Source organism: Coloeus monedula (assembly GCF_965178545.1).
Source record: "Coloeus monedula genome assembly, chromosome: 22".
NCBI classification, from domain to species: Eukaryota; Metazoa; Chordata; class Aves; order Passeriformes; family Corvidae; genus Coloeus; species Coloeus monedula.
This window is the reverse complement of record NC_138802.1, coordinates 5,574,210-5,600,236: the sequence shown is the minus strand read 5'-3', so window position 1 is coordinate 5,600,236 and position 26,027 is coordinate 5,574,210. Positions and strand designations below refer to the sequence as shown.

Genomic DNA, 26,027 nt, shown 5'->3' with positions numbered 1-26,027 from the left:
GAGGTTTCTGTAAATTTTTTGAAACACTCTTTTGAACTTCTAAAAATTCAGTTAGTTCAATGAGTAAAGCTCAGAGCAGTTTGACACAGTTCAAAAGGTGCCAAGAGACTTAAGCAATGGATGTGCTAAAGCCCATCAGGCTCCATTCCCTTGCTTGTCTCCACCTGCTCTGACTGACATTACATTGTACATTATCTGGGACAAAGCCTATCCCTGTTCATATGCTCCTGGCTTAATGAGATGCTGGAACATGACTGCAGCATGTCTAGACAAACATCATCTTTGTGACTCTTTGCTTATGAACAACCTTGCTTAACTAGCCTTAGGCAAAAGGCAGCTAAAACTCTGAAAAAGGTTACTCAGGTATTTTAGTTGCCCACCTAGAGACACTGCCAGTGCTCAGTTCTACATGAGACTCCCCAGTTTCCTCCTGTTGAGTATTACCCAAATTTCCAGTGTCTCTTCAATCCCCAGCATCCCTTGGCCACCACATTCTGCAGTATAACACCTCAGACACAAATTTGTGGAAGAGATGATCGATCTGTAGACACAACTGCCTTGCAGGTGCCAAACACCATCCCAGTAGCTCACAGGGCACATAGACCTGTGGCAGTGCTCAGCACAGGGGTGATTTTAAGTCGTGAAGCTTGGAGCTGCTCAGGTGGAACCAGCTATAGCTGCACAAGTCCCTGCTCCCTCTCTTGCTGCATTCATTTAATGAGTGCTTGATTCAGGCACTGATCTCTGTCTTCTCACATTGAAGGCACTGAAGTATTTGGAATGGTCTGTGGAGAACAGTGACTTGGAATCACTCAGAAACTATATATATGTAGGGCCCTGTGGACAGAGTATGTGTGACTTAGATGGGAAACAGTCTTGTCTTCCCGCTCTCATCACTGGCCACTTGCTGAACTCACATATTTGGAGAGAGCTCAAATAACCAGAAGGAATAATTAGCTGCATGGAGGCCAACAACGGGTTTGAGGAAGCTCTTTCCCTCCTGGGCATTGTTGTACTCACCAAGGGTGGGTGAAAGGCTTGAACTTGTTACTAGTTGGCTGCTGCTCTAAGGCCTTCCCAGACTGTAGTCCTGGTCTTGATTCCCATTCTAGGGGAAAGTGCCAGAGCTAGTTTTCTGTCAAGGATGAAGAGCTGAGTGAGGTTCAAGTGCCACAGGAATTTAAACAGGAGAAGCTAGAACCAGCCTCCATTACTGGTCTGCTCCTTATAAAAATACAGGAGTTGAGCAATGAAAATGCCTCATTGACCCAAACTAATTGTGTGAGAAAGAAGACTGTCACCCAGACAATTAAGAGAAAAACAGGTGTTATCTTCTCAACACAAGAATACAGAGATCTAGACTCAGCTCAGCAACCACAAAGAAATTGCACCAATATTGGTGGTAGAAGGAGACACTGAGAAAGAAGTTGTAAGTCTCATCAGAAATAGGAGAAAGCAGGAAAATACTGACCCCACAAAATCTTTGCTGTGGGCACACAGTGGCTGGACCACCTATACTGTTTGTAGGCTCATTATTATGGCAAAGCTCAACACCAAGCCTTGCTAAAGTCTGCTTCTTCTAGTTCTCTCTCATCAAGCCCAAAAGCCTCTCTGAAGGAGTATTTTTGTCTTCTCCTTATGCCACCTAGTGCCCTTCCCCAGCCTGCTCAGCCGGAGCTCAGTGGTTCAGCCCTCAGAGCCCCTGAGCCACTGCCATTTCTGCAGAGGAAAGAAGGGTGCAGCTTAGTGGGGCCAGGACTGACAGGAACTACCTGATAGCAGCAGGGATATGGGCAGCTGGAAAATCACTTGGAAAACTGTACCAGAGGCAGCATTTGGACTGGAGAATAGCTTGGATAGGAGGTACTGAGTCTGCAGCACAGAGGATGACAGAAGCTGGAGGAGCTATTGGGCAGCTACACTACAATACAAAACATGCAATGGGATCACTCTTCAGAGCTTACTTTTGATGGTAACTTTTCATCCCTGAAGATAAGTGAGGGAGGAAGTCAGACCAACTATAGAGTGCACCTGGAAGCACAGCAAACCTTCAGGATCTCTGTTATTCCCCGACCACTCTCTGCCCAAAGAACACTGACCCACACTGATGTCACCTTAACCAGAGACAAGTGTTTAATCGAGTGCAAGGGAGTGACAACCAGTGGGTTGTGCTGGGAGGGTGATTCCCACTGCGCAGAGGTACGGAATCTTCAGAACAGAAGTAAAGAAGAGGAGGCAGATCCATCTTACAGAGTACAATTAAAAACAACTTATGCATCTGGATGCAGCATTGGAAATAACGATGCCTCCTAAAGACTTGCAAATACCCAGGCCTGAGGCATCTCAGCATAACTGAGATGAGAGATTTGTCAGCACAACTGACTCCCCAACATCAGTACTGAACAGCAGGCAATGGAGCTAAGGTTTGTTTTTTATACATATATATTTATATATATAAATATATATATATAAAGCGCCTATCACCATATCAATAAACATTCTTTGGAACCACTCTGAGGGCAGAAGTAAGAACAGGAGTCAGCCTGTTGGTACCTCAGCACTTCTGTTTCTAACCAATTAAAAAAATTAACAACAACAAAAAAAACCCAAACCCCACAAGACTGCTGCCAGCCTGCCTGGCTGGTGTTTAATACTGCTATTCCATAGGGTTGGAGGGAGACCTATTGTGAATGGCAACAGTTTGCACTGTGACTTCTCCAGCTGTGCTGCAGAGCAGTACAGGAGTCACAGGAGGGCAGTGGGACACAAAGGCTCAGACTCGTTACCAGTCAAAATGTCTCAGCAGCAGGGAGCTCCCATGAGGAGAGAGCAAGCTAACTGTGCACAAAGCTCACTCTCTCTCTGTGCTTAAGGCTGAGTCAGGGACCCTTTGGACTCTTCCCAGACCACCAGACAGAAATATGTGTCAGTTATAAATACATCATGTCAGTTGGGGGCGTGGGGGGTGTGGTTGGGATGGGAGAATTTAGAATGGGTGCAGGGAGGAGAGAAAGGAAAAAGACACCTTACGTTTCCAGCACCGGAAAGAACAGTTTTGACCTCACGCAATAAGTCACTGGACCTTTTCAATAGTCTTATCTGGCTTATGCCCCATCATCTTTTAACACATCAGATGGAATGTTGGCTGGCCAAGGGTTAAACAATCCCACACAGTGGAGAGCAAATCTGCAGTCTGCTGAGAAGGTCCCAGCCACATCACTGACGATCTCAGAATCCAACTTGAATGAAAGAAGCAGCGTCTTGGTCTCACACATCACTCAGGGCCTGCAGAGAGCCAATGACAAAGTGTCAGGATGGACCTGCCACAGCTTTACCAGTCCTCAGCAGAAATATGAATCACCACCTCTGCAACACAGTTATGGTATTTGCCTTCATCCCTACGACACTCTAAGGAGTTTTCTGGAATCTGCAGTTGCAGCCCAGTGGGGAGATGATGGAATAATGCAAAAATACAGACTATCCTTCAAGAAGCCCGACTGAACTATGCTGGAGCATCTTTTCTTTACCCTCTGGTTTGCACTAGTAACCACAACCACATTTTATCTAAGACTTTTGGAGCTTTCCAGTGGGAAACACCAGTTCTGCAGGCTCCTGGACCTGGCTTTGTTAGGAGTGATCTGTCATCAAGGCATGGGATATCAGCCCGAAGAACAGCTCCTAAATGAACTCCAGTCTTCCCTGACCGACTCATACTCTGTCATACAAAATGCTGTCCTGCTCCGACTTGCCCATAGAAGTCTTTGGGGCTGCAGGAAATCCTCAGTCCTGTCTACTCCCACTCCTACCTCATCCTTGAGGAAGGCGTTGTGGCACAGCCTGGCTTACCTTTCGTGCAAACTCTGGCAGCACAAATGCTGCCCGGTGAATATCAGAGTTGTAGTATTTCAGACTCCTCTCCTCTACTTGCTGCTGCGAGAGCTGCTGCACAGGCTCCCGGAAATTTGTATTCTGCAAAAATAAAGCCAAGTAGCTCTGATTATTCGGGTAAGGAGCCAAAGACTGTGTGACAGGCACCCTGATGCATGGCAGAGAATTGAGACGACTCACAGGAAAACAAATAACTTTCTGTTCTAGTATGAGGTCAAAGGTTCTGCGCAGCCCCAGTCCCAAGAGCTGGGGTTTATGCTCTGTAATTCCTGTGACCAGCCCTTATGCACAGATGTCAGTGCATGAGGTCAGACTGCATGAGCCATGTACCAGATGAAGCTGTGAGAGTACCCACGCATCCAAGAAGCAAGGCTTTCCTCTTCAAAGGAGAACCCATGTTTGTGTGAAGTTTGGTACAGTGCATGCTGCCAGCATCCATATTAATCATGTACAGCAGCGCAGCAATGCTGGCACCCAAACCCATCTAACAGTCACATTGAAGCAGACTGGGAAAAGAGTAAACTTCAGTGGTCTGACAGTTACCAGCCCACATCCTAACACTGACTCTCACTTGGAGGCCTCTGTGAGCAGATTACCAGCCACAGGCTGATTCTTAGCAGGTGCCCACTTTTTAACAGTCAGCATCAATAAGCCAAAGCCTTAACATGTTCTGGAAATTGGTAGTGACTTCCTCCCTTCCAAGTTTGTTGTACTAGACAGAAAATTATGACCATTTCTAAAGCAACTGGTCAATTCTGCACTTCATTCATCACCGAGCAGGCTGCATTGCAGCTCTGGGGCTCTGGGCTGGCAGAGTCAGGGCCCATCAAGAATCTCAAGGCCCCACAGCTGGGAGACTTCAGTGCCACAGCTCAAGCTCTGTAAGGGACAGCCTCAGGCAAGTTTCTAGGGAATGGAAAAGGGCACTTGAGGTGCCTGAAACTCACCGGGTTCTTGCTGCAGAGCATGAAGCCAATCTGCCCGCTGGGATACGTGGGGATGGTGCAATAGGCGTATTCCACAACTGGGAACAGAGACTTGCAGAACTGACGCATCTCCTTAATGAGATCCAGGTGCAGCCACTGGCACTCACCTATGGGAGAAAGGAAGTCAAGATGCAAGGTGAGAGCTGCCCCTCTTCTTTGCACAGAACTGTGCCAGGTGGTTCCAAGTCTCAACCTGTACAGCTCACGTAGTTTCAAAGACAAGACCCTTATGCCACTTTTGCTAAGCCCAGTCCAGCAATTAATGAAGCTGACATAGATCAAAACCACTGCTTTACCTGGGAGATGACATGTTTCATTCCCTGCATCACATGTCCCCAAGAAGAGTCCCCTCTGTGCCTCACACTTGGTATGTAAAGGCATAAGCCTCTGCCCATCCTCACCTTGGCAGCAGAGAATCCCATCTTCTCGCAGGGCTGTCTTCATCAGCTGGTAATAGGATTCTTTAAACAAACTTTCTGCAGGACCTGGGAGAAAGGTGAGTAAAGAAGAGTTTTGACCCTGGGTGGACTCTGGCCTGCACCTACCAGGGCAAAACAGTCAGGATTTTACCTTTGCTAAATAGCCAGCCCAGGTCCCCTACCAAAGAAAGTCCTAGCAGCTGCCTCTTGCTTCACAGAGCACTTTTTAAGCAGAACTCCTGCTCCAAACTGCGTTTTGGAGACGCCTCTCTCTGTGTTGACTAGAGCAAGACTGAAAGTGACTCAGGCAGTCATTGATGGGTTTCTAAAATGAGGTGCCATATCTACATTTGGTCCCTCTCTACCTCAGCTTCACCCTTCAGAAATCCAGCTGCTTCACCACAGCCATCTTGAGGGTAGGTGCTGCAACAACAGTGTGTGAGCCACTGCTTTATCAGCAGGCACATGCGCAAAGCTGCCCTTGCCAGCATGGTGCTGTATTCCCCATGGGATTGCTGGACTCAGGGAACAACTCTGCCAGAAGAAATAGTTGCTGGAGTTGAATTTTGAGGAGAGAAATGTAACAGCTGGCTTGAAGGCCTGCTAATACAATTTTATGGTTTCCATCCTTCCCTTTCCCCACTAAAAGAACCAAGTTGGCAACAGTCTTTTCACTTGAAAGGATCCTGAGTAAGCTGGCATAACTTCCAAGAGGTAGGCAGAAGGAAAAAAATGAAGGAGGTGTGTGGAAAGCAGTGCTCTTTTATGGCTAGAATTCTTACCCATGGGGTCAGACGAGTCTGTGATAATCACATCAAAGGCTTCTTGATTTTGTTTCATGAATTCAAAACCATCTCCCACATGCAAGGTCAGCTTAGCACTGGAATACCCCACTGCCATTCCTGGGAGGTACTTTTTAGATACCTGGATCACGTCCTGCAACACAGAGAGCACGTGGGTCAGAGGAGGCTTACAAGAAGCTGCTTCTCAGACTACTGTGCAGTTGTGACTGGAAGAACAGCACAATGAGTCATTTCCCTCCCTACCTTCAGCGCAAGTCTGACTCGCCCGTAAAATCCACAAGAGCTGCCAGCATCTTCAGCCAGCAAGCTACTCTCAGCCCTTTCTTACAGCCTCAGGATTCAGTGACACTGTTGGGTCTGTCCATGCCAAACTCAACAAAAACCTGGAGCTTCAAAAGCTCCCTGAGGAGCCGACCAAATATGATTACAGGTCAGACTGGTCTGTGCTCCTTTTCCCTACGGAACATCACTTGCATAGGTGATCTCAGCTAAATCAATTTATTTTTCTTTCTAAGTAAAACCATGCCAGCAGGTTTCTGAACGCAATATGAGAAATATCCCCATCTCTGCACTATAGCTCTTATATCAATCCACCTGTAAGATACAGTTTTCTCTCAAAAATCATTAGAAAGCCACTGCCCTGGGCCCAGCAATTGTACTGAATACTACCAACTTCTCATAACTGGAAAAAACCAAAAAAATATGCTGGTGTCAGGCAGTGCTTGTTCAAAATCAGGCACATTTGCCTACTTAGCTGGCAGACGGAGCACACAGTCTCACTTAGCAGTGTTTCTTGTTCTTAACAGAGCTTTTCTCTGAGCAAAACTTTCTGAGAAAGTAAAATATCAGAACAAACTGGCTGATAGAAGGACTGGGAAAAGAGTAAACTTCAGTGGTCTGACAGAGTTACCAGCCCACATCCTAACACTGACTCTCACTTGGAGGCCTCTGTGAGCAGATTACCAGCCACAGGCTGATTCTTAGCAGGTGCCCACTTTTTAACAGTCAGCATCAATAAGCCAAAGCCTTAACATGTTCTGGAAATTGGTAGTGACTTCCTCCCTTCCAAGTTTGTTGTACTAGACAGAAAACTATGACCGTTTCTAAAGCAACTGACCCATCTGTCACAGAAGCTGCTTATTTCCCGCTTTTGGTTGCAAGAGACTGCTCAGCAAAGCAACCATCCTCCTCGGCCAGGAGCAGTACTCTGTTCGGCAGCGAGGCAGAGGGAAAAGCAGCACCGCCACAAAGCCAAGGCACTCCTCCAGATCCCGTGCTTGGCCCACGTCTGCCTGGAAGGGCTTTAATCGTATGTGTGTGAAAGAAATCACATGGAAGAGGCATCCAGCTGCCACGTAGATGACTTGTAAGGCAAAGAGGTGGCGCTGTCACTGTCACGCCAGCAGAACCAGCAGCAAACACGCCCGGTGCTGACGAGAGACAGGTGAAACCGCAGCTCCCGTGGATGCTGTGAAGTCGGGCTCGTTTTGCTGGGCAGCCCGCCCGCCCCGAGGCCCTGGGGCTCCTGCACGCAGCCGGGGGCCCAACGCACCTCATCGATTTCGCACTGCACCACGGACTCCACGGTCGGGTGTTTGACCACCTCTCGCAGCACTCCCCCGTCACCGCCGCCGATGATCAGCACCTGGCAGAGAAGAGGGCAGAACACAGGCTGTCAGCGGAGTCGGCTCTGGCGAACTTTCGCTGTACGGCCAAAGGAGAACGGCGTGAAAGCCCTGAGGGCCCGCGCTGCTCGACGACCGGAGATGAACTGCGGGGCCCACGAGGCTGCCGGCCCCTCTCGCCCGAACGGCCCACGGCAGGCCCCGGCCGCAGCAGCCCTGTAGGGGCCGGGGTGGGTCCGCAGACCTGCGGTGGGGGCCGGGGACGACTCACCTTGCGGGGATCGGGGTGGCTGCAGAGGGGCAGGTTGGCGATCATTTCCTGGTAGGAGAACTCGTCCCGCTCCGTGCACTGGATCACACCGTCCAGGACCAGGACGTTGCCGTACGTGGTGCTGGGCAGAGCGGGGAAGCGGGGTTGGAGCGGGCCTGGGGCCGCGCTCCCCCGCTCCCTCTCCGCGCCTCCAGGCCCCACCGCATGGCGCTGACCGGCCCCGCCATCCACCCACCGCCCCGGGCCGCCCTCCCTCACCTGCGGAAGACGAGGATCTCCTGGTAGCGGGAGCGCTGGTGGTGCAGGAGTTCCTCCACCTGCAGCGACATGGCCTGGCCGGGCCATAGACGGCACGTCTCGCGGAACCAGCCCTCGCGGATCAGCGCCGCCGCGCCGCGCTCCATCCCGTACCGGAGCGGAGCAGCCGCTCCCGAACCACCGACACTCCGCTCCCGCCGCCGCCGCCGCCTGACCCCGCCGGCGCTGGAGCCGCGCGCAGGGCCCTGCGGCGCCCCGCCCCCGCCCGCGCGCGCCGCCATTGGCCTGGGGCGGCCGTGACGGCCGAGCCACGTGAGGCCAGTGCGGGCGGAGCGGGGCCGCCCCCGCCGCCACGGGGAAAGGGCGCGTCCGACCCACACCGCCACAGCCTTTCCTCGGAGGACACCGAGCGCTCGGCACTGCTCCGCCCCGCCTGTGGAACCACGCGCGACCAGTTTTCGGGAAAACGAAGAGTCTTAATTTTTTAGGGGTTTTAAGGGTTGGATGCAATGAGGATGGATTGTGTTGGATTTCACGAGGATGATTGGGGGGAGCATCTCTCAAGAAGAAAGGCTGAGGCAATTGGGCCTGTTCAGCCTCGAGAAGAGACGGGTGAGAGGGGACCTCATTAATGTGTGTAAATATCTAAAGGGAGAATGCCAAGAAGAGGGAAACAGGGTCTGCTTAGTGGTGTCAACCACTGGGACATAAGGCAATGACCAGAAACTGATGCACACGAAGTTCCACTGGAACATTAGGAAGAACCTTCCTGTGTGGCTGTTCTGGAATGGATTGCCCAGAGAGGCATATTCCAGACCCATCTGGACACAATCCTGTGCCATATGCTCTAGAATGACCCTGCTTGAGCAGGGAGGTTGGACCAGATGCTGTGGTCCCTACCAACCAAACCCATCCTATGATTCTGTGGATGTCCCAAAAGCAGATTTAGTTCTAGTGCTGGTGGGCCCAGGCGAGGGCTTGGCTGCCTTACAGAATGTGGTGTGTGCTGTGAGGAGCAGACTTTGGGAGAAATACACCAAGGTTATACTGAGAGCAGTTCTCCAACCAGGTTACACAAAGATCTCCAACTGCTGCACAACAGTATAATAACCTCACAGTAGGGGACTCCAGTACCACAACTTCACAGACACAACCAAGTGAATAAAACACTATGTAGTTGCTAGTCACTTCCATTAAAGACATTTTTAAAACCTATGGCAACTCATAAAGGGAAAACAGAAAAAGACTAAAATTAGGATAATCCCTGAAATGTCACTTTCCTTGGAATTTTAAGTAGAGGATTTTAACTACAGAGATTTTAACATCCCTGGGGCCAATGAGGCTTTTGCTAACACTTACTTGTTCTTCAAGTTAAAGAAATAACACGAACTGGTAAGGCTGACAAGGAAGGAACTGGCAGGCTCTGCAAATGCACTTGGAGACAATTGCTATTTAACTGCCTCTTTAAGAAAACATTCTCCAATATTCAGCCATGTAAGCAGATTTTATAAGCAGAAAGAGACTCTGTTCTACTATTACAATGCTGCTTAGTTGGCACTGTTCGCACTAAGATACCTAATGATACCTACCCTTCTCTGTTCCTTCCACTCCCTATTTCCCAGAAACAGGGAAAAAGATTGAAAACAAACTAAATCTCAGGCCTCCTCATAGTCTTTGTAAAATAAAGCCCTGATAAAATGTCATGTTCCCTACCTCTCCACAGCAATATTACCAGCCGTCAGAGGTCTGCATTAGAATAAGCTCTGTAACTGACCCATCAAATACTGATTACACTGTTTCTGATACTCTTTCTACAAAGACTTAAGGATAACTCACTGTGAGTATTTAAAACTTGGAGATGTTACTTTAATTGCAGAGGTTCAGCTGCAGCCTCTTAATTTCACTCTGTAAGTTTATGGTGAAACCACTGGTCTCCTATACCTCTTCTTTTTTTTTCCCCCCTTAAAATACAATCTTTCCATTACAATACACAAACACTGCGAGGTAAACACACTCGTTTTCCATATTACCCTGTCTTGTAAGAGATGAGCTGTGCAGTTCAATTTGTAAGCAAGGTCTATCATGAAAGACACTCTGGCCTCACTTCCTCCTCTGAACTGCTGGGGTTTGAGTCACCTCTACTGCACCTCTATCATTTCTGTGCTACCTTTAGAGATGCCAAGAGGTTCCTCCCATACTCCAATAACATGCTGATCTGCACTTCAGGCAGCTCCAAGAAGTGATGAGTTTAGCCTAATTGTGTTTGAGGACACAGGATAAACTTTCAAAATTATAAACAAAGCAATGCTGTGAGTACAATTAGAAAAAAAAAGCAACGTGAATATAACAAAAGTGACATCAATTAAAATGTTTTTCCCTTTGGAAAAAAAGTGATTTTAATGGTTTTAAAAACTTTCCTGTACAAAAACCGATCAATGACCAGTATTTGCTTTCCCATGGTGACAACACTTCTAACTATTGTTTCATTCAGCAGCAACTCCCACAGGTCCTGTAACAAAGATTATCTCTTTGGCCACTGGTGTGTTGAACCCCTGCAAAAGAGTTAAACAAACACTTTAACTCTTCCTCTAAATTCACTCAAGACTGAAAACTGACAGTGTTACACAGCTTCTATCAAGAAAGGGTCGTGAGGCAGACAGAACTCTTCTCCCTCCAATACCGCCCTTAGATAGTGTTGCTCTTTTATGACTAAGTAACACACAAGAATCAAATCCTGCAAGGTAAACATTAAGTATCTATTCAGAATAAGAATGTTCATATGCGGCAGTACTGCTATTCCTCCCAAGCTAGGCAAGTGGTTCTCTCCACTTCCACCTATCTCTGATCAAAAAAAGCAACTCCCACACCCATTAACACAAACTTTTACCTCAGCATTTCAAACCTCCCACCCAGACCTGTTTTTGATTGCATTAATCCTAAACTGTTGGGGATTTTTTTTTCTTTTTTTTTCCTTTAAACTGATGTCAGTCTGTGATGAAACCCCTTCAACTAAACATATGCTAAAGCTCCCACACCAGTAGAGGACAATAGCTAAGCTCTGCCCACGGCTCTGGGGCAGGAGTGCGCAAACACTCCAGCTAGATGAGAGCAGGCTAACAACACACCTTTCAGCTTTCCCCATCAGGTAGGACATGGTCCGGTTTCCAGACTGTTGAAGTTTGTTAGCTCCAGCAAATTTCTGCACAAACAAATAAAACACCACCACAGTGAGGTTCCTGCTAAGTATATTCCATGAGATTCACGTGCTGCCAGATCTTTCCAACCTCACAGAAATCTGCTTGTCGACTTCCCTGTGCTGGTCACAGACTTCCCTAAGTATGCATAAAAGGACAGCACAAAACCAGCAAGCCATGGTTTGTTTATGGGTTTTTTCTTCTTTTCAATGTCAGTTAGCAATAAGTTAAGTAAAAAACCTCTGAGGTGAGACTATTACTAATAACAGTACTTGGAGGAGTTTTCCTAATAACAGTACTTGGAAGAGAACATGAGCAACATGCAAACTTGATGTGTCCTAGAACCACTGGAATATCTGTGATTTTTGAGAACTGTATTTGGTACTGGAATTTGTGGTGGTTTGCTGTGGTCCAAGTGTCATGCTTGTGATGTATAGAGGCACAGATGTGAGCAATGTATGAACAGGTGGGAAACAACAAGAGAGTCTGAGGGACTCCAAGGAAGCTCCCCCTGAGTGGGAAGAGGTAGTAATACAAAGCATGAACCTGTGACTGGAAGCCGCATCTCAGCAGCTGTTAGGGGACATTCTGCAGATGCAGAAAATATCATATGCCCTCCCAGAGAGCCCCCAGCTGGGTACGTATGATCACCCACATTTCTGTTCCTCCTTTCATGACAAGCCCATACCTTGCCTTTGTAACCTTGCTTGGCAGGATCAAACTGTGGCGACTCTTTTGATTTGCTGCTTCCTAACGGAGAGAGGAGAGAAGCTGTCACTAAAATTTTCAGTAAAGAACAATGCATTCCACAGAGTTCCTCTGATGATATGGAGGTTTCACTACAGCCTCCCACATGGTAAAATCCAGAACAATCTTTTAAGGGCAGGAGATGTTTTTGAATAGGTGCTTTTTTACAAAGGAGTTAAATCTCCTTTGCCTCCTAGTTCCTGGGTCCAGTTAAACACATAGAGAAAAGAAACAAAATCCAAGTCCACAACCCACCTGGCCAATTGTTTCAGGATTTTGTTTCCAAATCAGAAAAGGGATACTAAAGTCTACATTCCTCAAGTCAATTTCTTCAAGTATTTCCCCTCTATAATGTAAGCACGTTGTAACAGTCTGTACTGCACTGGCACCCACACTCACACAGCCTTGTCAAGGCTCAGCTGGCAACATTTTCCACAGCATGCAGCACTCTAGCAAGGGATCAGATCTTACCTGCAAACACTTTGAAGTTGGAATTGCTGTAATCAAAGGGGGTAAACTGCCTTGGTGCTTCCAGCTCCTCTGGTTGCTGGGGGGTTTTTTGCCGTTTCTTTTCTTGTGTTGGCAACTCTACTCCCATTTCTGCTCCCATTTCACTTGTGTCTCTCTCCCTCTTCCTAGTAGCTTGTTCCTGCTGTGAAAGCAACCCACAGAACAGAAAAAAAGGTAAGTTGAAGAAAGGAGAATGAAACATCTCTGCGGAGGCACCAGTGTGCAGATTAACTGCCCAATGGAGCCAGGCTCCAGTGATTGCTCTTGCCTTTGGCAATAGTAGCATGGGGAGAAATGTGCTTTTCCTGGGGCCTAAACTGCTATTCTTTTTTCTCCTCACAGTAGGGACTTTTATGAAAAGCCAGATTGTCATTCCCCAGGACATGGGAAGCTGAGATCTGATGTGGCCCCACTGGCATATTTGGGGGAACCTATGCAGAACAACTGAGGACCCTTAAAGGAAGTGAGGAGCAGAGGTGCATCAGTGGAAAACTCCCTACTGACCACATGGAGGGATGTGACGATGTCCACAGCACAATTAGCAGGGGCCTGTTGTTACACCCAGGGCAGCACCACAGAAGGACTACTATCAAAACACTGTCATTCAGGTATTTCAGTTACAGGGCTCAGAGTTTCATTCTGAACTATCTTATAACAGTCAAAATGGACAATGGCTGGAAGGAGGAATTCTATGACATACCATGGCTTGCTGACGAACAGATACAATGTTTTGTGCTGCCTTTTTATGCAACTTCTGTGTCTGGACATGGGCAGCTATGGAGACAAACAAGCATTACTGTAAAAAGCAGGAGTAAGTTAGCCAGGGGCTTAGAAAAAGCAAGCAAAGCAGCTTGTATCAAGTCTCAAATGAAACAGAGTACAAATGTTAACAAATAATATCATTCATCAGGAAATCCATTATCTACAGGAAGCAACCTATGTGCCCTGGGAAAAGCATGCTGGCAGACACACTAAGGAAGGGAAGAATGGCTGTACCTGACTGCTGGGCTGCTGTCTTACTGGTTTCATTCTTGGACTTCTTCTGTACTGGTGCCTGACTCATCAACTTCCATCGATTGCTGATCTGCAACAAAAGAATACTACCTGGAAACACTTTCTTGAAAGTTTTATGGCAAGAAGTTGTTTAAAAACTTGCTAAGACATGCTGGTCTTCATTAGACTACCAAAGATCAAATTCAACTGTAAAAGAGATTAAGATCTGCTGCACCAGGTGAAGTAAAAGCAAATGCTTTATAAGTTCTGAGCTACAAATAAGCCTTGAGAACAAATGCAGATACTTCAGTAGAGTTTTCAGCTTTGACAGACAGGGACTATACATCAGAATGTCTCCAATCCCTGGTTCTTCAAAGGATATGAATGTCACAGAAACATGTAAAGTTTCTCAAGAAATACCCAAGGAGAAAAAAAAAATCTATATTGCTGAGGCTCCTGATGGAAAACAAACTACTTATTTGTTTCTTTTGTACTACTTGGCAGGAAATTTTAGCATCAGTCTTACTTCATAAATTTTTGATGATGGGTCAAACTTTGCAGATTGTGAGACATAGGCAGAATTCTCCTCTGGAGGTAGGTACTGTAGAGAGGGAAAAAAATTTGCTTTGAATGCAGCATGTGACATTTAGCTCATTGCTAAAATGCTACTTGTTGTAACCGGTGAGTTCATTTGAAGAAGTATTCTACAGACAGAACACTTTGTGGAAAAAAAAAGTTACCACAGCTATTGCCAAGAGAAATATTAAAGAAAGAAACAACTAAAAACCCCTCCCCACAAAACCAAAACACCCCCAAACAGACCAACCATCAACTGCACACCAGAAAACTTTTTGATATTATTTTCTAGTAATTTACCACTCCAAATGTATAACAGTATTCTATTGTTATTCTGATTCTTTACAAGAGTAGAATCAGCTCACTAACCCTAGCCATAAAGTACAGATGAAAATGTGATGCAAATCTAGCATAAAGCATTAAAACTAGCTTTAAAAAACCTAGTGAAAGGTCTGTTTACTATGTAGAAAGACTTGTATCCAAAAGGTATTTAAACGTGTTTTGAAAACAAGTCCACACGTGTCTTTGCAAGAAGGACAATCCCTTCACTCTAGTCAGAGAGAAGCAGCAGCTGATGCTCTATCAAGCTCTTCTGATATGCCTGGAAAACCAGCTCAGAGCATCCTCTGCACTGGGTAATTTGAGTTCCACTATTGGGAGCTTTTACCATTTTAAATGGATTTTCAAAGGACTCCATTATTAGCTGAGCTTTCCGCTGTGCAGTGGTTAAAATCCTCGTATTTCCTTTGTTTTCATCACATTCCTTAAAAGAAAGGAAAAAAAAGGAAAAAATATTAACATGAATATTCTTTTGGTTTGGCTACTGCCATTTCATGCCATGCTGCTTCTCACTCTGAAATCCCACTGATAGCAGTGACCCTCCGACATGGAATTAACTTGCTGGCCTCCTAACCCAGTTGTCTTGGTTAGGCCATATGCCTGACAAAATTTAGTACTGTTGCCACGCATTCCCACCTTATTTCTTTCAACACTTCCACACAGTTTTATCAGATTATTTAAAGTCTGTTTTCTAATACTTCAATACTGACACTGTTACAAACATACTGCTTACATTGAATATGCTGACAGTGGCAGTAGCAACAAGACATGTTGACTCTGGCTGACGATCTTGAATTGTCCTCTCAATGTCTGAAAACAGGCAAACATCTTCCAAAACTGGTGCAGGGTCTGCATGAAAGGGAGACAAAATTTTTATTAGATTCTTGTATATTTTACTGTTCTTTTGTGTCATGAGATTTCCCTTAAAGTTTTTTCAGGACCACTTATTTCCCCCACGTCAAATCTCCATCACTGCATTATTAGCACAGCTTTTAGGTTAACTCTAAATTACCCAAGGCAGAGTTGTTCTGAAAATCATCCATAAGAATCCGTGAACTGTCATGTGGTCCGAAGAGGGCATTCTCCAGCTTCTGCAGAGAGATTCAAATTATAAACACCATTAACACACTATAAATCTATTATTTTCACATACTGCAGAAACACTTCAAAGAAAATTCCAAAAAAAGGGATGAAATTCAGAGATGGAATATCTTAGTGTAGCTGATGTGCCAGAGCACACTGCATCTGGCATCAAAAGGCTACCTGTGCAAACGCCCACGAGCTAATGAGATGCTTTACCTCATACACATGATGAGGGAGAACGAGTCAGCCTTAGAAACTCATCTGAATCTTCTCTTCTTACAGCTCAGTCAATATATTCTAACATACTGACACTGTCCAGCAGCCAGAGTGTTTGCTGATGAAACCTTAAGTGCTGCTTTATAGTGGTTTGCAAAATACCAGTTTACACCTGGTAATATTATGAGTCTAGCACAGAAAAGTACCATTAAGCTAAAGCAGAGAGACTTGTAAAATGGATGACATAAGCAATTTACTAGCAGGTAGAATTTTGATACATTTGTTTCCAAGTTTAAGACTTAAGACACTAGGTAAAAATACAATGCAAACAGTACCTCAGGGTTGGGTAGAGGTGCTCTCTTCTTGAATACTGAAGTAATCTCTGACTAGAATGGGAGAGAAAGGTAAGTCACTTAAAAGCCCTGTTTCTTCTAGGTTGGCCACCTTATCAATGTTTTCAACACATTTATTACAAGCTAGCAGGTTAATAAAATTACTTTCTTCTTCTGCAGTGTTTGCACTTGGCTGTACATTTAAACACCTCACACAAGGGTACATTCTTGCTCACAAATGGTTTTTTTCACTACAAGAGGAAAGCTGTATTAATATCAACATGCTGCTGATATATTTTAACTAATGAACTTCTTATACCTAAGCTGATTTTTCTTTTTTGCCTCACCATAGCTGTAAAACATTTATGAGTCCATTTACACAGCCAGCAAATTCTGCAAGGCGCAGTTCTTCCTCACACAGGCAAATGTGATGTGCAGTATAAAGATAGACAACTGCCTTCTGTTCAAGCAGTGTCTGTTTGTTTACTGCTCCAGCTTTCCAGGAAACTGAACTGTGTGTAAGCCACCATACAGCAGACAGGCAAGAAATTGCAACAAATCTTTCTGCTCTACTACAGAACACTACATTCAGTGTTCAGAAAGCAAACTTCAGCATACACATCATCACAAGTCACCATTCAGCTCCAGGGCCTGGCTTAGGGGATGCCAGTGATTAGTCTCAAGCTACTCCTACCTTGACAAGAGGCATCTCCCGGGCCTGCTGAATGAGCAGATGCAATTCATTAATCTGCTGGCGAACAAGTGGTGGGACAGGGTTACAGCAAGCAATGATACCCTGGGTTTCTCTAAAGAGAGAGAAGGAAAATTCAGTGTGCTGTATTTATGGCTAGTATGTTGGGCATTTGCATTCAAAGGAAGTGCAACTGGATATAACCACTGCCCTGACCGTGACAGAGCAAGACAAGTCAGATTAATCTCTGTGATGAAATTCTGCATCAGGTTTGTGCAGATGAGGAGAAGCTATCAAGTCAGCTCTCCTCTCACTTTTCTGCGGTCTGTCCTCATCATCATTTCATTCAGTATTACCTATGAAAGCTGAGCCCAGCAGTGGACCTGCCTTTAAAGATGCGTTTTTATTATTCTCAAGTATGGATGTTAGGTGATGAGTACCAAATGTTTGAGGAAAATATTGTATAAATTGGGTGTTTTAAGGGATCTGCCCCTTGCCCTCCCCACCCCTTTAGGAATTGCAAATAAAATCCAAATAAATTTTGGGGGAACTCATCCCTCTCTTGCTCTGTAGAAGTGAAGGAATCTCAGAGGGAACATGTGACATAGAGCAATGCAAAGGAATGTGGTTTATTAGTGCAATAAAATCCAAGTGATGTATCCCAGAAGTCTGGAGCCTTCTGAAGGAGTATTGCTATTTATTTTTCTTCCAAATTGAACAACTATAGAGAAGAGCAGTACTGACAGCTGGAATGAAGGGACCAACTGCAGAAGTAATTACACACTTGGAAGTGATTTGCTGGATATTAAAATTAAGTAAGACTCCTTCAGGGTGAACAAAACTTACTTGGGCAGCTCCTCTGCGATCTTCAACAGCATATGATTTGGTAGCACATATCTACAACACAAAGAGGTGGTGTGAAAGTAACAGAATGTTACACTTAAAAAACGACTTCAAAGTAGACAACTCTGCCCCCATTACAAGGTCTGAGAAGATGAAATCAGTTAAAAAGAAAAGAAACATAACAGGACTTCTGTGTAACAAGCAGCCTGAGGTAGTACAGTAATTTCTACAGGTAACAAACTAGTCCCATCTCAGGGGTGGAAGGGGCATAATCCAAGAGATTTACTGAAGCCAGTGTCCATAACAAAAGACTTCCTACCCTGTGCTCTCGTCCTCTTGACGTGCTATCTTGTCTCTCCATGCAAACAGCAGCCTAAATGCTGCCAGCTGCTGGGTGTCAAGATGTTTTTTCTGCCTCCTGTAGAGATCAAGGTAGGATTCATCTGTAAAGAGGGGCTTGATGTATTTCTAGACAGGAAAAAAGGAAGCACTCGTGAGCTTTCTGTTTTGCCTCTCTCAGACAGCATCTCACAAGGACACATCAGGGGACTGAATACACTCTGGTACAATGTATCTTTGAGCTTTTTATCCTGAACTATTGGTAGGAGCCTATTTCTGAAAAACACACATCTCATCCATTGTTAGGGGAAACCCAGCCTCATCAAATCCAGGAACAGCTTCACTGTCTTCAAGCTTTACTACATTACACAAAGCCTACTTTCAGTAGACAGTGTTTTCCATAGGCACAATACAGTTGTCTCATAATGCAACTCTCCAGTAAGGCTTTGAACTTTTAGGAACATCCAGCAGAACCAAAAATGTAATATCTCTCTTAGAAAAGACACACCTGAATACATTGTGAGGCCAAGGAATACTAGCATTCAAAAAAGAGCAGGAAGGAATCTGAATCCAAGGACCATAGCTAGTGACTGCACAAGACTGAGTCAGAGTTTATACAGCTGTTTTCAGACAAAAAAAGAGGAAAAGATGTAGAATAGGCAAGGGACTTTCTCTCCTACTCCCATACTCTGATCCAGGTAATCAAACCAGGTGAAGCTTTACCTTCAGGCAGATGTCCCTGCTGCGCTGCCACACAACCTGCAGCTGTGTGGGCTGCTCGTTCCCTCTCTCCCACAGTGACTCCCTCACTTTATCATAGATGTAGAGCAAGTAGTGAGTGTCATCACGGGCATACCGGATCATTTCTTCTGGCAAAGGGCTAGAAAAAGAGCCACAATTAACACTAACACAATTTCAGTTGTCCCACCAAACTGTCACTTTTCTCTTGCAAGGCATATTATGGCAAACTGCGTATGAGACATGCCAAGAACTAACATGGAAATGCTTCTGTTTTCTTAGTGAAGGACTGGTTAGGCAACAGCAGTAAAATGCTGTGCACTCTCCAATTCAGATTCTTGTTTGTGGGCTGGATAGCCGAACTGCTGTGTATCTAAGTCACATGGCAGAACAGCTTGCTACGGTATTTGTAATAGCTCTCTTCTCTCTGCAGAGCCTACAAAAGGAGACTTGAGATCTCTGTGGTGTGCTGGGTGCACCTGCATAGCCAAGCTCACTGCTCCAACACCATCTGCTCTACCCTGCGCAGGTGACTAAATGTTTTTGTGGGGGCAGTAGAGGAGCAAATACTGTCTCCATAACACCGCAGTGGTTAAGAACTGTTCCTAAGAAGGGGGCTTCCAGGAGATTATAATTCCTTCATCTTCTCAGATCTTTTCAAAAAGAACTCATTTTCTAAAAAACATGGGAAAATATAACACTCAAAAACTTTGGACATGGCCAGGTAAATGCTGTGCTCATTCACTTTGAGACTAACCTATAACTATGGGTTCTGCAAGTAGAAGCTCTAGAAATGCAAACAAGGAGAAGTGCTACCTTGCAGCTCCAGCCTGTTTAGGGGTCAGTTTTTACCGTATCCTCCAGTCAGCCAGCTGGTACTTCTTGTCAGCATCTACACTGCAATACAGCTTTAGCAAGTGGTCCAAAGAATGTCTGCCAAGATTGAGGAGGCGAGCAGCTTGGTGAGTATCAAACACATTCACCAAGTACAGACCAAAGTCTCTTTGCAGCCATTCCACGTCTGAATCAGCACCGTGAAGGACCTTGAAAAGCATAAAAATTTGGGAATGATATGAAGAACATTTCTACTCCAGGCTGGTAGTACTGTGCTTTCATACTCATGTGTCTAGGACCAGATTTCTTTTCTCTGTTTTTTACTGTTAAGTATAGAACTACTAAATGAGTGCATCTGGCAAGTAATTCACAACTAACATCAAGGAAACAGGCTCCTGAACAAATTATAGTGAAAGCAGAATCAAGCGACCAAGACAAAGCACACAGTGTGATTTAAACTAAAATAAAGCTTAAACTAAAACAACAATAATAATAATTAAAAAAAACCCCTGGTGAATTTGGCAGCTGACCTTCACAATTGCAGGGTCTGTGAAGGTCTCATTGAGGATGTTCATGTCACTGCGCAGTTCCAGTGTATCAATAATGAAGTCTTCTGTTCGGGTGGAAATCTGCATCAGACACGTCAAGCCAAGGAAGCTCCTGTAGGAATGGTGCTGAAAACAGGGAGGAGAGATGTAAGCTAGGATTCATTACAGAAACAATACTATAAAACAAACAGCACTCCAAATGAGGGAAGAAAGAGCAACAAGGACTTCTTTGAGAAAAAAAGAACTGGATGAGCAAACTTTCTCTTTGCAGTTACTAAGATGACATAAAAAAACTAAAGATTAATTGAAAGAAGATCAAATTCACTAAGAAGTGTGCAGCCAGCCATGCCATTGGAAAACTTCTAATACTGACACAGTTTATTTCAACCTTACAGATAATGTCTGACAGATCAGGGGTCATGAACTGTCTTTTCATGTTGGGGAGTACAAAAACCAGGAGAAAACCACAACCCCCCCCCCTCCCCAGAAGAATATAATGGTCTCCTAGCTCCTAAAAGTACATGTATAACTTTTAAATAGAAAAGGCAATTGGATTACCTCTAAGTCCAAGGCAAATTCTTTACAAGTCATAAGCTTTTCATTTAGTTCTACCAACTCATCCAGTTTGGTGATAAAATGACAGGGTGTTTCCTCAATGGGCCTGTACATCTGGCAGAGCAAATGAATTAGGCATGGTATGTTCACTGTCAACTCCCACCCCAACCTCCACCCTCAAACCTGAAATCTGTCAAGTATGGCTGTAAATGTACTGCATCTGTAGTTTAAAATTAAAGTGGGCACCAACCTGGAGTTCAGGTTTCTTGAGAACTCCATCTGGTGGAGAAAAATGCTCCAGTTCATACTGGTAAGGATGAGCAAACCTGTTGAAGTTAGAAAGAGACAAGCACAGACTAAATTCCAGTCCTCTTAATGAGGACAGAGCACAGGGGCTTTGAGAGCTGTAGTCATTTCCCTATTCTGTCTCATTTTAAGCAGAGGTTTAACATAACTGCAGAGGTCTAAAGCAAATCACACACAACATAGTGTGGACACAAACACATGCAGAACTGTATACATGATGAGCATCAGCACAATCTGACCACACAGGTTCACCCAGGGGACTCCAAGCACCTTGCTGTCAGGTTAGTTTCTTACATGTCTTGCTCAGTTTTCTGCGTCCTCTGCTGATGTATGAAGTCTGCCAAAGCAGCTGGCACATCCAAGTCCTCAGGGCGCTCCTTTCTCTGCCGTCCACTTTTTGTGAGGGCTGAACAACCAATATTGAATAACTGGACTGGGTCCCCCACATAACATGTTCTCAGCCTACTACTATCTCCCCCTCCACCCACCACAAGAGTCTATGAATTACCAAAAATCTTAACAATTTAGTGCTGCTGCTTTTGCTGTCATTTTGTACCTCAAATAGCAACTCAGTTACTTGGCTGTTTTTAGGCAAGACACAAGGTGGTTTTGCTCAAAAGCCTGGATACAAATTGAAAAATCTTTAGAAAAATTTTTCAATCATTCCCAGTTTTTGAAAGTACAACTGCATCAGTGCAGAATACAGATGAACTGGCAGCAGCAGAATGTGCTACTGAGACAGCAGCTTTGATAAAGCACCAAAACCAAAGGTAGGTCTCTCCACACAGCTGGTGCAGCTCACTCATCTGAAAGAATATCTGTAAAGCCAACTAGACTAGTCAACACTTCTCATACAGAAGTGACTCTCGTGTATGTTCAAGGTGGTAAAAAGCAGCAGCAGATTATCTGTTTGGAACAGATTATTTGCTGTATACCAGCAAGAAGATGCTGTTTGCTGACCTATCCTGACATTACACATATGGAAAAAACAGTGTCACCAAGATCAGTACACCCAAATATTCAACATCTCCTGCTATTTGTTTTTACAGTCAGTGATTTCTCCTCTAGACTGTGAGGACAGGTTTGTGTCAAATACTCACAACAAATTACCCAACAAAAAGAAACCCCTTACCTTCAGGCAAAGGCTTCAAAGCATTTGGTTTGATAAAAAGTTTAGGTACAAAGGGAGTATTGGAATTGTCAATCTTTTCATGAAACTTAAGCTGTGGTCGAGAAATATTCTTGGCATGAAGCAGTCGGAATGTTTCAGACTGAGTTCTCTTGTGGAATTCTCCTGCCTATTTAAAACACCAGAGGTAAAACCAACATGACTTATCAGACATTCAGAGTTTCTTTTACTCAGTCTGATCTAACATTCAGAGGAAGAGTTATACCCCACACTTAAAACTGAGTCACTTTTTTTCAGTGAGGAATGAAAGTGTTTGGACTCAAGGTCATGAATTCATAAGCACAAGAAAGGCTGTTGAGCATGTGAAACTGAAATGGCATTTGAAAGCACATAGATTTCAGAATCAGATTTTCAGAACAGGAGAAAGTAAAAAAGAGAGTTATTTAGAATGTGTGAAAAAAATGAGAGAACATTTAACTACTCAACTCCACTGGAGAACTGGTAGTGCAATGGCAGGGAGAACAGCTCAGCTAACACAGCCAAACCAAGCTCAAGGCCTCACCTTACGGTTCCAGCTGGAAACAATCATCTGTGGGGGCTGTAACCCGGCTGGCAGGACTGGCTGCTGGTTTCTGTTCACTCCTGATGCTTCATCCAATAAAATACTCTAAAATCCAGAAAAACAGTGTGAAACACCTGTTAAATCACCCCACTCAGACACTCTAGTCAGACTGAGTAAAGAAAGTCGTGTAGGTAGGTACCTCCATAGTCATCTCCCCCAAATTCTGCACAACACAAGACAAACATGGGAAGAGTATGGTGAATATCAGGGATGGGAAGAGTTTCTTCAGAGAAGCACTCTAAAATGTACAGACATGTTCTCAGGCTGTGAGGATTTTATGTCAAACTGTATTTAGTTTCCTCATGCATCCCATATTACCTTCCCTCCCTTTGGCCCACCTGCCTTAGCTGCTGGGATCTCTGGCCTAGCATATGGAAGGGTTTTTAAAATAAAAAGGGAATACATCAGATTGAGGAAATAGTGACTAATTGTGAAAGCACTGCCACTAAAGTTCTTGCAATGAAAAAGAAAACTTGTGGCAACTGAACACTTTATAAAAACCATATCCAGAAATAATTTGCTTACCACTCTTTCAAGAATGACGTCATTGGAGTCAACCAGCATATCAAATTTATCTTCCAGCCCTGTCACTTTGCTGGAATCTTTCATGAGACTCCGGCAGCCATGGTACTGCATCACCTGGCTCATGCTTGCAAGAGAACAGCACAGCTGTCAGCAATCTGAAAGCAGGCAATCTAAACACCAAAACATCCAATTCTCTTTGACTTTCTATACTTCAAAGTCCGAAAATAAATCATATTATAGATACCACCACATGAGCAGTGAACAGAAAAAGCACCTATACAGTATTAAGTGTTAGAAATAATTTCTGACAAACACGATTTTTAAAATGGACAGCCTAACATGTTCAGTATCAGGTGCTCCTCTCTGCACAGCTCTTCACAATCATTATGAAAGGCCATCTTTAAGCTTGTCACTTCAGCTGCCAAGTGCTAGAAAAGCAGCTAAAATTAGATGTGTAAAATAAACCACCTTTTCACCCATGACAAGTTTGGAGTTGCCAAAGTAGGGGGCTACCTTCTGGTTTGGATTGAGAGCTATTAGCAACAGCCCAGAGATGCAAAGGGGCCCTTACCAGCGGAGCAGGCGGTCACCCTGCGTGTTGCAGTATGCACGGAAGCCAGGGAAGCTGCAGTAGAAATCATACTCGTCGCCAGGCTGGGGAAGCCCATTAGATGCCTTTGTTGCAGCTACCACTGTGCCAAGAGCATACTGTGCAAGAACACTCCATTATCAGCATTTTGTCAGTATTTTGTTCCTGTTTACCCATGATACTCTTTGACAGAAATGCACTTTGCCTGGCTGTTTGGAACTGCGTGGTTCTAATGTGCGGTATTTCACCAGGAGTAACTTCACATTAGCTCATTTACACAGCTTTAAATTATGAAAGTCTAAAAGCTAGATTTATAACTCAATCTACAATTACAGATTTGACCTGAAGTTGTGTCAGGGGAGGTTTATGTTGCCTATCAGGAAAAGGTTCTGCCCCCAGAGGGTGGTCAGGCACTGAATAGGCTCCCCAGGGAATGGTCATGGCCCCAAGGCTGCCAGAGCTCCAGGAGCATTAGGACAACGCCCTCAGGCACAAGGTGGGATTGCTGGGGTGTCTGTGCAGGGCCAGTAGCTGGACTCGATGATCCTTGTGGGAGCCTTCCAACTCAGAATATTCTACAATTCTAAGTCAGCAGGAACGCAGATAATTACCTTATTACTTAAACAAAATACCCCAAATCCCTACAGCTCTTCCTACCAAGGAACTAGCAGCCATTCCCTCTCTGGAAGCAGCATCGTGCATAGGTAAAACACACGGGGGCTGCGATTCATAACGCCGGGAGCAACTCCCATCGCGACAGGCCCTCACGAGGGTCCCGACTCCTTGACATTCCCAGGAAGCCCCGGTGGCTGACAGGGTCAGGGCCCGACCTAGGCCGGTAACAGGCCCCGATACCCCTCTCTGGCCCCCGCACCCACCAGCCCGGCCCGCACCTTCCCTCTCGCACTGGGTGACACCCTACGGGTGTCACCCGCTCGGGCTGGGGTCCCCACGCAGCCCCCGCGGGCCAGAACTACAGCTCCCGGCATGGCCCGAGCGCACACGGCACGCCGGGAGCGGTAGTGCCTCCTCCGCTCCCCCCGCCCCTCTCCGACTGCACCTTAACGAAGGCGTCGGGGCTGTCGAAGCCGGGCAGGGCTGACATCGCGCTGCTTCCCCCAGTGTCCGCGGGCGTCCCGGAGCTGCCCGCCCGCCCCGCCGGGCTCCCCTCACGGGCCGCAGCCGCCATGTTGATGCGCGGCGCTATCGCGAGAATCAGGCGCTGTTGCGAGAACGCAGTACTGGTGGCGGGAAGGTGGGAGAGGAACAGCGGGGATCGCACTCGCCCCCAGCGGCAGCACGGGGCAGGACAAGCCCTGTATGGGATAGGAGGCCTTGAGCGAAGCGCTGACGGCCACCTGTCTGGGCTTCAGTGCCGCAGACGCGGCCTTTTTCGCCCCACTAACACCCACCACTGGGACCCATAGAATTACAGAAGATCCTGAGTGGGAGGGGAGCCAGAAGGGTGGATCATCGCGTCCAGCTCTTGGCCCTGCACAGACACCCCAGCAATCCCACCTTGTGCCTCATCTCAGTGCCTGAGAGCATTGTCCTAATGCTCCTGGAGCTCTGGCAGCCTTGAGCTGTGACTATTCCCTGGGGAGCCGGTTCAGTGCCTGACCACCCTCTGGCTAAAGAACCTTTTCCTGATACCCAACCTAAAACTCCCCTGACACAATCCCAGCCATTTCCTGGAGTCCTGTCCCTGGTCACCACAGAGCAAAGATCAGTGCCTGTCTCTCCTCTTCCCCTCGAGGGGAAGTTGTAGACTTCGGTCAGTTTCCCCTCAGTCTCCTCCAGGCTGAACAGACCAAAGTAAGCGGCGGCTCCTCTTCCCCTCCAGGCTCTTCAGCATCTTCATGTTCCTCCTTTGGACACTCTCTAGCAGCTTAATAATCTTCCTTATATTGTGGTGCCCAGTCTCCTTGATGGCCACACCAGTGCCTAGAGAAGGGCTAGGGCAAATACGCAAATTTGTGACTGCCACCTCCCTATTTCCCAGTTTTGGAGTGCAGCGCTTGCACAAGCAGCTGGGGAAGCCCAGGGAACCCTGTTTGACACTCCATGC

At 45.8% G+C, this 26,027-nt stretch overlaps 2 protein-coding genes across 3 annotated transcripts; both read right to left on the bottom strand.

Annotated features, from left to right (window-relative positions):
• Positions 1–2,479: 2,479 nt before the first annotated feature.
• Positions 2,480–8,434, bottom strand: SRM (spermidine synthase). The gene is made up of 8 exons (XM_082295750.1): positions 8,251–8,434; positions 7,993–8,113; positions 7,649–7,741; positions 6,076–6,229; positions 5,276–5,359; positions 4,836–4,981; positions 3,847–3,969; positions 2,480–3,285 (listed from the first exon to the last, which is right to left on the bottom strand). The coding sequence occupies exons 1-8, from the start codon at positions 8,394–8,396 to the stop codon at positions 3,268–3,270; spliced, it is 885 nt and encodes a 294-aa protein (XP_082151876.1). The 5' UTR covers positions 8,397–8,434; the 3' UTR covers positions 2,480–3,267.
• Positions 8,435–10,612: 2,178 nt separating this feature from the next.
• On the bottom strand, positions 10,613–25,148 carry EXOSC10 (exosome component 10; the record flags this gene model as incomplete). 2 transcript variants are annotated; one of them, XM_082295670.1, is made up of 25 exons in its annotated part: positions 10,613–10,802; positions 11,376–11,449; positions 12,133–12,194; positions 12,663–12,843; positions 13,402–13,475; positions 13,698–13,785; positions 14,221–14,295; positions 14,938–15,033; positions 15,343–15,458; positions 15,622–15,700; positions 16,244–16,294; positions 16,935–17,046; positions 17,778–17,828; positions 18,094–18,242; positions 18,837–18,993; positions 19,704–19,894; positions 20,216–20,359; positions 20,792–20,902; positions 21,039–21,114; positions 21,389–21,500; positions 22,227–22,392; positions 22,786–22,890; positions 23,371–23,494; positions 23,942–24,078; positions 25,020–25,148. In XM_082295670.1, the coding sequence occupies 25 exons, from the start codon at positions 25,146–25,148 to the stop codon at positions 10,772–10,774; spliced, it is 2,691 nt and encodes an 896-aa protein (XP_082151796.1). In that variant the 3' UTR covers positions 10,613–10,771. The 2 variants fall into 2 exon arrangements, with proteins under 2 accessions (XP_082151796.1, XP_082151797.1); XM_082295671.1 differs by lacking the exons at positions 10,613–10,802; positions 11,376–11,449; positions 12,133–12,194; positions 13,402–13,475 and having other exon boundaries at positions 12,691–12,843; positions 25,020–25,143.
• Between the last annotated feature and the right edge of the window lie 879 nt (positions 25,149–26,027).

Bases quoted from the DNA above. Each gene is read 5' to 3' on its own strand.
- SRM (XM_082295750.1), bottom strand. From the start codon at position 8,396: ATGGAGCGCGGCGCGGCGGCGCTGATCCGCGAGGGCTGGTTCCGCGAG. The intron at 5,360-6,075 runs GTAAGAATTCTA...CCTTTCTCCCAG, and splicing joins AGACTCGTCTGACCCCATGG to GTCCTGCAGAAAGTTTGTTT. The intron at 4,982-5,275 runs GTGAGGATGGGC...TTTCTCCCATAG, and splicing joins TGGGATTCTCTGCTGCCAAG to GTGAGTGCCAGTGGCTGCAC.